At 43.2% G+C, this 13,011-nt stretch overlaps 1 protein-coding gene across 2 annotated transcripts in view; it reads left to right on the forward strand.

The window, feature by feature from the left end:
* Positions 1-405: 405 nt before the first annotated feature.
* The window catches only part of csf1b (colony stimulating factor 1b (macrophage)), a 29,016-nt gene continuing 16,410 nt past the window's right edge, over positions 406-13,011 (forward strand). For both annotated transcript variants that reach the window (XM_086118944.1, XM_086118953.1), the window contains exons 1-3: positions 406-615; positions 11,710-11,829; positions 12,888-12,950. In XM_086118944.1, coding sequence (XP_085975070.1) covers positions 574-615; positions 11,710-11,829; positions 12,888-12,950 — 225 coding nt within the window. In that variant the 5' untranslated portion in view covers positions 406-573. The remainder of the gene's footprint in view (positions 616-11,709; positions 11,830-12,887; positions 12,951-13,011) is intronic.

Raw genomic sequence — 13,011 nt, forward strand, 5'->3', positions numbered from 1 at the left:
GAGCCCAAGATTAGCACAATGCATTTTGCACAAAATAACGTGAGAGTAAGCCTCCATTGTTGCGCCCTGGCAGTCTGGTTGCAGTAACTTTAATCTTGCCCTGCAAGGTTTTGGCTCAAAGCAGGCATCACTTTTTCTTGGCTCCGAATTAGTTCTGGAGCTGAGATGTTAATATGGGTATGAGAACTTTGATATGGGTCTGTGTATAAGACCAATGCAATATTTTATACATAGGATAAAATGAACTTTGAAAGTCCATGTACAGCACACACAAAACAACAGCAACCAAAAGTCATCTTTAAACGTGCACGGGCTCAGATGGATCTTGTCTGTGAGACAAGAGGTAGGAGGTCTGTATAAGGGTTGTCTGTCTGCTGACACAGTTAGTCTCAGTTTGGACTCTGCAAGAGGAGCACGTCAGCCAACGCGTTACAAGTACGCCACATGACAACGCGCAAAGCTTGACCAGCACAAGAGTCCTACCTGTGGAGTGAAACTGAATGTAAGAGAAGAATCGCTTTGCTTCAATGTGTGTGACAGAGGATTTGTTTCCCATTGTCAAACACATACCAGATGACCATCCTTGTGCCAACCCTGATTCAGAGCAAGGCTAAGGTAGGTGAGAACTTGTCGCTTCTCTGTTGAAATTCATTTGCCACCCCTTGCATGTGGTTTGATTACTTGCGCCTTTGTTGCAGACGTCCTACACTGCATGTCATCCGCTCCTGCACTTGCAACATGCAAGTTAAATTATGAATTGTGTTTGATTGCGTTAATGTCATTCCTAAATGTTGTTTGTCCTTAACAATACACACAAAACGAAAAGAAAATATAACTTGTCACTGGCCCCAGGTGGCATGAGAACCAATTTCTTTTATCTTCGAATGCATCTCAGATGTTGGCCAGGCTTCAAATCATTTCTGTCTTGAAATCAATTCAGTTCTGTGCTTGTCTGCCACCCATTTGGATCTTATTGTGGAGAAGGCAGAATGAAATGTGCTGGTCATGTGACAGAAAACATTTGAGTCTCGACTGTGTGTGAGGCACATCTGCTTATCACCGTATTTTACTCATAAACATGAGTGAAATAAAGTCCATCTGGCACCCATTTCACAGTTACGCTTGCCAAAATGCTTTGGTAGCAGGCATAATCCAGTATGAGGAAACCATTTTTTCCACTTCACATTTTCTGAACTGATGACGTTGATTTCCAACACCAAAGTCATCCACCGGTCCCTTTTATGTCGAGGTCATGCACAATTAAACATCACTCACTGGCAAATTTCCAATGAGGGGCATGTCAAATCAACTCCTCGCTTGCAATATTTCATTGTAATTTAAGGTATCCCTTCCATGTCAAAATAGACATTTCAAATGAGAATCGTGAGGAATATGAGAAAAATGAGAAGATGCCAGCGTCTCCCCTTCGTACGTGTTGCATTTTGTACAGGTTTTTTTTTTTTTGTGCTTTTAGTGAGTACCATGGTTGGCTGAGAATTATGTGCCGTTTATTGAAGTCTTGTCAATTCTTGCTCACTGTTGCAATCAGGAGGCAGTTTATTGCAACTGCCTTTGGGGGTGGGGGGGGAGTCCTGCCCTTTGAAATTTTTACATCATCGTCAAGTTGAAGTCAATGCAATCTATTAACATTGTGTGACATTTGAAGGTTAGCTTTAGTCTGACTACATGACTGGATAAAGTAAGGTGTGAAATTTGTCATGATTAAAATATGAACCGACATCACTCATGACAAATAAGGCTCAATAGACTGGCGCTGCTCAGGGTCAACAGAGTGGCTGCAGGTTTATGTCAAACCTGCAGGCACTTTGGTGCAAACACGTGGAAACTAAGATAAGATAAGGTAAGAAAACCTTTATTAGTCTCGCAATGGAGAAATTCCCGATTCACAGCGGCAAAGTTATGAAAGGAAGAAGTAGAACAACAAAATATAGGAGCTGCTGGAAAGGCAGCCACTCAACTCGTGGTTGTTTTGCTTCCTAGGTATGTATTTAACTTTGTGTTCTTGCCTTTATGTATTTGACTCCTGCCGAGGACACTGCAGCGGTTGTATGCCATTTTGATTCTGTCTTGCAGAAAGTGGCCACACAATCGTGTGATGTGATAAGCAAACAGAACCCAAGCAATTCTGTTTCGCTAAATTAATAAGATAAGATAAGATAAGATAAGATAAGATCAGATAAGATAAGATAAGATAAGATAAGATAAGATAAGATATCCTTTATTTGTCCCACACTGGGGAAACTTACAGTCTACAGCAGCAAGATTGTGGGTAGAAAGAAGAAAGAAGAAAAGAAAACCCCAAACACCGTTCAATTAAGTGCAATATAAATGCTGGTGAGGACTGTTTCCTGCAGAAATCCAAAACCAACTCTTTAGTTTTCCTAGCGTTGATCTGGAGGTGATTCTGCTGGTACCAGTCCACAAAGTCCTTCGTCAGTCCCTTGTACTCCCGATCGTCCCCCTCTGTAATGAGACCAACAATCGCAGAGTCATCGGAGAACTTCTGAAGGTGGCAGTTTGGAGTGGCGTGTCTGAAGTCCGAGGTGTAGAGGATGAACAGGAATGGAGCCAGAACAGTCCCCTGCGGCGCTCCAGTGCTGCAGAGAAGCCTGTCCGACTCACAGCTCTGCACCCTCAAGTACTGCAGCCGGTTTGTGAGGTAGTCTATGATCCATGCTGTGAGATGGTGGTCCACTCCGGCGTTCTGCAGTTTGTCTCCCAGTAAGTTGGGCTGGATGGTGTTGAAGGCACTGGAGAAATCAAAGAACATGATTCTCACAGTGCTCCCAGCCTTCTCGTGGTGTGATAGCACTGAGTGGAGGAGGTAGATAGTGGCGGCTTCCACGCCGATGCCTGGCTGATAGGCAAACTGCAGCGGGTCCAGTGCCGAGCTCACCAGCGGTCGAAGGTGGGCGAGGACGAGTCTCTCCAGCGTCTTCATCAGGTGAGACGTCAGCGCCACCGGTCTGTAGCTGTTCAGCTCCTTAGGGTGGGGGTTCTTGGGCACTGGGACCAGGCACGAAGTTTTCCACAGCTGTGGAGCTCTGCCCAGCTTCAGGCTCAGGTTGAACATGTGCTGGACAATGTCACACAGCTGGTCAGAGCAGGTCCTGAGGAGCCGGGAATTGATCTTGTCTGGACCTGCTGCCTTCCTCACATTCATCTTCCTCAGTTGGTTCCTCACCTGCTCTGTTGTGACGGACAGGCAGGAACCAGGTGACAGACTGGGTTGTTGAGAGCTGGTCGAAAGAGGAGGGGGAGGAGAAGAAGTCCTCAGTGAGAGTGGGCACAGCTGGTGGTTGGGGGAAGGGACAGACGACTGGTCGAAACGGTTGAAAAAACATCTGCCCAGTCCTTGTCCTTCTCAGTCAATGTCTTTGGGCTGTCGTGGCCTGAGATGGTTTTCAGGCCCTCCAGACACCAGTGACATTGGTGGCCTGTAACTGGTCCTCCAATTTCATCCTGTATGTCTTCTTCCCCTCTCTGATCTTTCTTCTAAGCCGAATCTGCACGGCCTTCAGCTCCTCTCTGTTTCTCGACATAAAAGCTCTCTTCTTCTCCTTCAGGAGGGCCTTTATGTCGGGATTAATCCATGGTTTGTTGTTGGAAAAACACCGCACAGTTCTGGTGGGTACGGTGTGCTCCTCACAGAAGTTTATGTAGTCCGTGATGGTGTCAGTGAGTGCATCAATGTCCTCCCCATGAACCTCGCTGAAGAGTTCCCACCTGGTTGTGTCGAAGCAGTCCCGCAGAGCATCTTCAGCTTCCGTGGACCATTTCCTGACCATTCGGGTCACAGTTGGCTGCATGTGCACCAGGGGTTTGTACACAGGCTCGAGAAATACCAACATTTATTTATTGTTGCCTGTAGCGGGTTTAGTGCTTTGCAGTTTGGGGCACAAAAAAGTCCATATTTTGTGAAAGGGATATTTTCCTGGTACAGTATGTGACTTTTGTCAGAGCTACTACTTGGGTGTTGAGTAATGTGAAGGACAATCAATTTTATACACGCTTTTGAAAGAACAAACTTGCTCAGATGACCTTAAATACGATGTGATAGTTCCTCTTGAATGCTATTCATTCGTGTGAAGACACTGATCGTGTTGCTGATTTCATACAATCATGATGAACAATGAATTAACAAAGTTGGAAACAGATATACTTGCCTCTGGGTATCGCCTTGGTGTGAAGCCTGTGCTGTCCTAAATGGAATTCTGTCAACAAGAGCAGGGGTGGTCCTGGAGAAATGTTCATCTTTGAAAATTTAGACTCATCCAAGTTAACTTTAAAGAATGCTTGGCTTGAGATATCCTGGAAAACAAACTTGGAGCATGCTGAACATGGCTATAATAATGTGAGGTACTAGTTGTAAATGTGGATGACACGCAAGATGGTTGACTGGTTAGCACACCCACCTCACAGTACAATGGTCCAGGGTTCAAATCCGGGCTTTGGCCTTACAGTGTGCCTGCATGGGTATTCTCCAGGTACTCTGGTTTCCTCCCACATTCCAAAAACATGCATGGTAGATTAATGAAACACCTTAAATTGTCCCAAGGTGTGATTGTGAGTGTGAATAGTTGTTTTTCTATGTGTGTCCTGCGATTGCCTGGACACCAGTTCAGGGTGGGATAGACTGCAGCATGCCCGCGACCCTCGTGAGGATAAGCTTCTCGGATACTGGATGGATGGTGAGCTCTAAAGCATCACTTGGTCCTTTGAAAGATACTACTGTATAACTCTCATTTTTTACTGCAATGTACATAGGCCTCTTTTTCACGGTATCATGCTTTGTAAGCATAGAGTAGTCCTGTGCAGAAGCATATATGGTCGAGCTTGATGACAAAAAAAAAGTCACCAGCCACAGCATTACACTGTATAACATGCACAATATGATAAAATCCTGTAGCGCTGAAACAAAATATATAGTATGAATTATGTGAAAGTTGATAATCAAGCATTCAATGAAACCATGATGCATGTCAAAAAAATGCCTGCTCATTTTCACCAAGTCTGATGGCAGGGTAGCGCATCTCATTGCTCACGCAGGCAAAACACTTACTGCTTATCAACTACTGCACAATGCAAAATCACGGATGACATCTCTATGCTGCATGCGGCCCATCATTTTTCCGTAAACCGCTTCCCCTGCTCGTGAACCCTCCAAGGTTATTCTCACTTTATGTGATGTATTGATGGTTACATCGATAGGACACTAGAATTCATTCCCATGGCACATACCTCGCTGAACAATATGTTTCTTATTGTGGTTGTAGTATCAAAGTTACATTCTTTGAGGCATTTCTCATTTTTTGGGGTTAACATGAAACCATCTCTCTGTGGGCGCCTCCTCTGGAATTCTATGCCACTGCAGTTACACTTCCTCTCAACGGTCCTTCTCGAGTTTATTCTTTATGATCTTTGTAAAGGCAGTTACAATACATATAAATTAAGAACACAGAAAAAGCAGAAATCCTATCCAATAATTTGAGAATAAATCCAATTTCACAAAGGTCTGTTGAATAACCAGATGGGTGAAAAATAACGCAATTTGGACCGATCCACCACTTGGGTAAATTTGACCAAATTATCTGGGCTGTTTTGGACAAAACATTTCCTCGAGTTGTTTTTTACAAAACGATCCAATTATTTTTCGAGTCATTGAGCAAAAGTGCTTATAGACTTCCAATAAAAAGTCCTCCAGGAAACATTTTGGAGTATAAATTTGGCAAAGGCCTCCTCATATGCTCAGAATTTTGACTCGTTATCTCACGACATGGTTCACTGGCAATTATACGAACACAACTTTCTTTCCAAGAACTCCCCCATTATTCAGTTTACCAAATTCTCTTCAAACACATGAGCACAATGGCATAATTGATAGCATGCAGACAGTCATTTTCTGTCTGCATGCTTTTCTGTCCAATTCTCAAAATAGAGTTAGCACATATCCACTCATAGATAGACAGTTAATTTGTCAGCATCTGGAAATAAAGGTAATTTGATGTGCAAAAGATTTTACATAAAGTAAGCGTATGAATAAAATGTATGAATTGAGTTGAATTATTATTATTATTATTATTATTCCATCCATCCATCCGTTTCTGATCCGTTTTATCACAAACCGCTGAGAGGTTGGACAGAGTCTTAGTCAGCTAGCAGCAGACGTAGGATCCAGCCAAACCTACTCATCACACTTAATGTGCACTATTTTCATGCCACTTGATGTCATAAAACTGCGATCAATCTTCGAAGTGGATGTGAACATCTCTACTTATGTCAACATCCACCACCCACTGCAAATTATTAGAATAAACAGCCCCAATATTTTGAATTTTATGATCATAACGTGCACACGACAGCTTTCTAACAAAAATGCTTCCTGTCCCAAAAATCCAAACTATTGTGGTGATCCTTCTAATAATTTTGGAGGTTCACTGATTCTGACACACAGAAAAACATACTTGATGTTCAAGTGACACTTGGCATGGGGTAAATCTTTGCCTGTGGTTTGTTGCAATGCAAGCACATAAGCACAAAGTTCAATGTCTGTGTTGCGCTGTGCTTTTTGTCCACAAAAGAAGCACAGGTACAACATTGAAAAGCTCACCTTTGCAAATGAGGTCTCTCAGACTAATTCTTCTGTGATCCTCATCACGGGTTAGTGCTCGGAAACCACTGTCACAGCAATGCTCTCTCCTCATCCGGGCTGCCAGATCATAGACACAAACAGATTCAACTTTCCAAGTCGTAAACGATGCAACCTACAGGACGTTTTTTAGAGGAATTCACACACATAATCGTTTCTCTATGAGAGCTCCTTAGGATAACAGGAATAGCAATAAATCAAACAGAGAAAGGAGAGGGAGAAGGTAGGCAGTGACACACCCACCAAATCATGTCCAGATGAGCAAACAAACAATATATGATTTCGAGGCTAATATGGAAACAAACAAACAACATGCACACAACTCAGTGGCCTTGAGATTATTGACCATAGAAGGTATATCTGATTCAAACAACAATTGGCTGGTTCCTAAGACAAGTCAATTATTTTTTGCCCTGGCCATTCAACAATTGAAATTTCGGAGGAACAATTATTTCCCATTGATTTCCGCTTGCTCACTTAAAACATGACCCGTTCAACTAGACCATCAGTGCCTTCCACAGTTTGAGCCAACAAGGGTCGCGGGACGTGCTGGAGCCTATCCCAGCAGTCTTCGAGCAGTAGGCGGGGGACGCCCTGAATCGGTGACCAGCCAGCGCTCGTACTCACACCTAGGCACAATTTGGTGTCTTCCATCAACCTGCCACGCAGGTTTTTGGAATGTGGGAGGAATACGGAGTACCCGTACCCTGCACCTCTGCACTGTGAGGCCGACGCGCGAACCAGTCGACCACCAGGCCGCCCATGAAAACGTCTAATTTAAAATTGCAGTGACATACATGCCACTAACAGCTGTCAGAGTCATGTCAACTGAGGCATTATGTGCGTTCTTTCTTTGTTCAGAAACCCTCCCCCCAGCCCCCCACCCCCCAAAAAATGGACCCACACCTAAGATGGTGGGGAGCGAGCAGTCAGGACTGTCTGTTCTCCAAAAGGAAATTGATGTAATGAATTTGTTGAATGACACTACAGTTGCTAATCAGCTAGCAGCTTTGCAGTTAGTAAACTTTCCAGTATTTCCACTTTTGTTTGGGTCACTTTTTAAAGACTGTACAGTATACCACATTGTGTGCACCACGTCCAGTCTCTCGTCATTAGTACGAGGGCACCATCTTCCTTTTGGCCAGTGCCAAAAATCCAATCGAAGGATGACATACCTGTAGGTCCAGTCACATTGATGCGGCAAGACAAAAAATTCTGACGAGCCAGAATTTCGTCATCGCAGCTGTGAAGCATCCCAGATGCCTCACGACCAATTGTTGAGTATGTCTCACTACAAGGCCCATGACAGGTCAAGACAACTCAAAATCGGCTACGGGACACTACGTTTGTCTGCGACACATCTGCTGGCTCAAAATCAGGATACATTCGTGTTGTGTGGCGTCGGCATAACTCTTGTAGTTGGAAGTCTGTTTCTAGGACCTTCAACACATCAGCAGCAGGTGATAAGGTTTCAAAAATGTCTCAGATGTGATCAGTGAAGTGCCGTACACTTCATGGGAATGTCAGATTTGCCAACCGGGGTAAAATCTTTTGTGTAGGCATGTTTTATCTGGAGTTTATTGTCAGGTTTGAATCCAGGTATTTGTAAACCGCTGATTGATTTGCTCATGAGCAAAGTGTTGACAGCAGTAATTCTGCTCAAATTAAAATGAACTCCATCCAACACAGCAGCAAGCTTTTGCCAAAATACAAATAGAATCGCTGTGTGTATTCAGTAAGGCATAATTCAACGCATACATCAAAACGGAGCACATGCATGTTCATTAATAAATCAAAGTCTCCCCAGTCAACAACTGCTGGCAGAAGAAAACTAATTATATACAATAGAAGCGATAAATTACACAGAGAAATCTAAATGCTTTCGATAAAGAAGTGAAGATGTCACACTGTTTTTATTTCACTTGTGCATCATTGTATTTCATAATGTGTTCGATTTCCAATTTTTTCATGTGACTTTGCTGGCAGTCTGATTCTTGGAAGAATATTTCCACTCGCTTGTAGCAAAGAAGGGCCACGTACTGCATGGTCACGAGCTGTGGGTCTTGACCGAAACAACACAATTCCGGATACAAGCGGATGAAATTAGTTTCGTTTACAGTGTGTCCGAGCTATCCCTCAGAGGTAGGGCGAGAAGTTCGGTCATTCCAGAGGGACTCAAAGTCAAGCTGTGGCTCCTCCACCTTGATAGGATTCAGCTGAGGTGGTTTGGGCATCTGCCTCCAGGACGCCCCCATGGTGAGGTGTTCAGTACATGGCAGGAGGCCCCGGGGACGACCAAGGGCACACTGGAGAGACTATGTCTCCCGGTTGGCCTGGGAATGCCTCGGCATTCCTCCAGAAGAGTTGAGGATAGTGGCTGGGAGAGGGTAATCTGGCCTTCCCTGCAGAAGCTGCTGCCTACGCGACCCGACCGCAGATAAGCTGGAGATAATGGATCGACGGATGGATTGATAGCTCACAGTCTTTGAATGTTTTCATGAATTATCTTATAACTAGTTTTTCTCTTTAATGTTCTACTCACGGGCTTCACAGTGTATCACGTCGCCGATTTGTTCTCTCCAATTTGTGACCACTTGCCTGATAGCCCTGAGCAATCATATCAGGCTATCACTATCTCTGTCATGATTCGGTTTAGGGACCAACAGGTGGCACTGTAGGGCTCCCCCGGCAGCTGCACACCTGTTGGTCATAGGTAATTAGGGCTTTAAAAGGACTCCCAGCCCGAACACTCAGTGCCGGGTCATTGTTTGCTCTTGGCTTCTGTCATGTTTGTTTCAGTCATGTTTTAGTTCATTGTTATGTTTTAGCTTCAGTCCTGTTTTGGTCATGTTTTTGTTATTGAGAGTTTTTAGTTTCTGACATGGTGTTTGTTTGTTACTTTGGATTCGTTTTGTTTTCATGACTTTGTTTAGGAGTTAGTTTTCTGTGTTTTATCAATACACTTCTTCTAGTGATGGGTCCATGAGGCCTCATGAGGCGTGTCGACACAATGACACACTGTGTTGATACTGTACTGATACTGTGTCGCTGACCACTGCCACCTGCTGGACCTTCAAAATCCCTGCAGCCAACCCACTTGACAGACTGAACAAACTGATTTGATGATGACATGTATACAATGCACTACCTCACTCTACCCACAATAGCCACAAGCGCCATTGTTTATGTTGTTGTTTATGCTGTTTATATTGTCTATACTGTTCAGATTACATGTCTTTTTTTATACAGTGTAGCTGTTATCCTTTCTTAGCTGTGTGTGTTTAATGCACAGCATGTTTGCATGCATGTATGCACTGAGGATTGAGAGGAAGAAATTTCATTTATGCTGCATGTCATACATAAAGCATATTTGACAATAAAGATGACATTGACCCTTGACAATATCATTCACATCCATGCATTCATATTGAATCATTCAATGTGTTTCAATAATGTGAAAATCATGTGAATGAGGATGCTTGTGGGCTTTGTCTTCACAAATTTTGATTTAGAAAAATAAGATGCTCCAGTGTTTTAAATTTCAGTCTGTTGCGTTTAATGCATGCTATTTCCCCTGTTGTGGAGAACACACACACACAATGGAATAAGACATGTCAAAAATCCGAGAGGCACTTGGAGAGACAAGGAGATTTTAATAAATACCTTATTCTCCAAAAGGAGATCAAAATGGCTCTACACGGCGGACAATTTGTATTTGTCCGGAAGCTGCTCCATAATATGCACGTACTGTAGCAACGTTACTCAAGTGAAGCGCGTCTCAGCAGTCGATAGTCTGCTGCTCTCTGCTGTGAGCGCGTGAGCGCGAGCACGTACTCGCGGCGCCGACCCAACCCACGCCACATATTAAGCTTTGAACTACGACAACAGCTAAACTAGCCTAGCCGATGTAATGATGGTCAGCAGACAAGGTTTAGGTTTTATGTGACTTTTAATAGCAACGTGGCAGAGTCATCAAACATGCGGTGTGCTCACTCGCAGTCATTTTCTGGAACTCCCCCTTATAGGCGGGACCTCTCAATCAACTGGATTATGACGTACAGTACAAACGTTCATAAACCACTTCTCATATAATAATAGCCTATTATATGACAGCTGACATGACGCTCAAAGTCAGACGGACACATTTCTTTCTGATAATCAGTGTGTTTTCCGTATTGCCCAAACATATATTTTTATTCGAGCGAGGGTGAGGTCTGGCTTGTTTCGGCAATCGGCATCGTGTCGCCAGACGCGATTCCTTAGGATACACTGTGCGGGCTTTTGCTGGGTCAACGCCCCCTGCACTGAGTCGACGCCCCCTGGACTAAGTGGCGCAGCTTGGACTGTACCAAGCAGCCGATGCAGTCTAAACTGCACCGGTGCAGTTCACGTGTCAATCACGTGACGTAATGAAGCAGCACATGTACCGACACGTGGTTTGCTCTGTGAGCCCGGCGCATGCGTCAACGCATCGGTGTCGCTGGACCCATCACTAACTTCTTCAAATACACCCTGCTCCTCCTTCCTGCCTGCTTTTTGGGGTCCACCACCACCTTGCTACGTGACAATCTCATCTCACAGCAAATAATTCACAGGTGCCTTTTCTCTTTCTGACTTTGAGTGAGACTAATATTTTTTGCACACCTTCCATCTACTTGCATTGTCTAATTATAATTACATCTGCATGCTGTTCATTGCTGCCAGGCTTGTTTTTATTGGCATTCCGGATACCTTTTGAATTCCGAACAAGTAATCTTTAAAAAATTGTCACTATTTGAGTGATTTTTTTTTCATTAAGAGTGATGAAGCGTTAAGCATAGTTTCAGCTGCTCAAAATGTTCCTGCAAGCTGGAATTCTTGAATCATGGGAACCACAAAGTCACACATAAAATGTCTCATTTCCTATTTCATGTGGCTATTTAAATTTTTGTCATACTTCCTGTTGAAGTGCTTTCATACAGTCTCACACAAGTGCATAGCAGTTTGCAATGTTTGAAAATGTGCTGGCAGATGGTGACTATAAAACGGGCTTTTGTCAGTTGCAGGTAAAGTGTTTGTGTGTGCTTATGTTCCTGAGCTTCCCGCTGTCCATGGCTGAGGTCCCTGGACCATGCAGACACTCCATTACTAGGGACCACCTGCTTACACTCAAACATCTGGTACGTGTTTTCAGAGGTTTTAAAGTCAAGGGAAAATTTGCAATAGGGCACCAGGGCCCAAAGCACAGGGGGTCCTTGGGCTTGTGCAAAATTTTGAAGTATAGACGTCAGTACATTACGTGTGTGTATATGTGTGTGTGTGTATATATAATATATATGTGTGTGTATGTTATTAACCCTTTCATGCACAACGTAAGATGATAAGCTGTCCACTGTAGTTACTACAGTAACCGCTGTCCCTAAAACGGTTAATATTAATTTGTAAGTACATTTTGCTGTGAAAGTGCAATAATGATCATGAACTAAGGCCATTTAAGGAGACCTACACTCACCTTGCATAAATGATAAATGGTTCATTCAACCTGACTCATTGGTAGGTAGTAGCATATCTTGTGGTCGTGGCACACGCAGTCAAACCCACAAATGCCACAAACCTCTGAATCGGAAACGCTTGCTGTGCGCTTAAAAGTGCAGCAGCAACACTCCGATCGTTGTATTAAGAACAGTGTTTTACGCAGAGAGTGAATCAGGTGACGGCTACACTTGTTATAGTAGTAATTTCAGAAATTAAAAAAAAAAAGGGGGGGGAAATGAAATAATTAAATCACTAGGAAAAAGATAAATAATATAGTAAAATGAAGAAACGGAAATAATCTAAAGAAGGTTTTTCTCTTTGTTGTTGACTACCCGCCAACCCGGGAATTCATGTGACTCAGCGTCAGTGTGTGGGACTTGATGGATCTGGTTTTAATAGACTGCTTTTGAGACCATTAACACATCCAAGCTGGTTGCAGATCATACATTTTCAGGGTCAACTGCTTAGGTCAATATTAAACAACTCTTTTTGAAATATGGTCATTTGTTATTATTGATAATATTGTTGCCTATCGTCATTTAAAAATCGAATTAATCATACAAGGGTGATGGTACTTTTTCCACAAACTATTTTTGTATTGTGAGGAGTGGGGGTGTGCTTTTTTTTTTTCAAGTCGCAGCTTGAATACTTGAAATTGTAAAAAACAAAAAAACATGCTTCTTTCTCTACTTTCTTTGTACAGATGGATAACCAATTGAGAAGCGGGTGTTCGATAACCTACACATTCATTGAACAAAAATCTTTGGTAAGGTACCTATTAATTTTATGTGGCAGTTTCTTAATGGTTTGAAGTATTCATGAACAGA

The sequence above is a fragment of the Hippocampus guttulatus genome, chromosome 1 (assembly GCF_054856545.1).
Source record: "Hippocampus guttulatus isolate MCC_2025c chromosome 1, RoL_Hgut_1.0, whole genome shotgun sequence".
NCBI lineage: Eukaryota > Metazoa > Chordata > Actinopteri > Syngnathiformes > Syngnathidae > Hippocampus > Hippocampus guttulatus.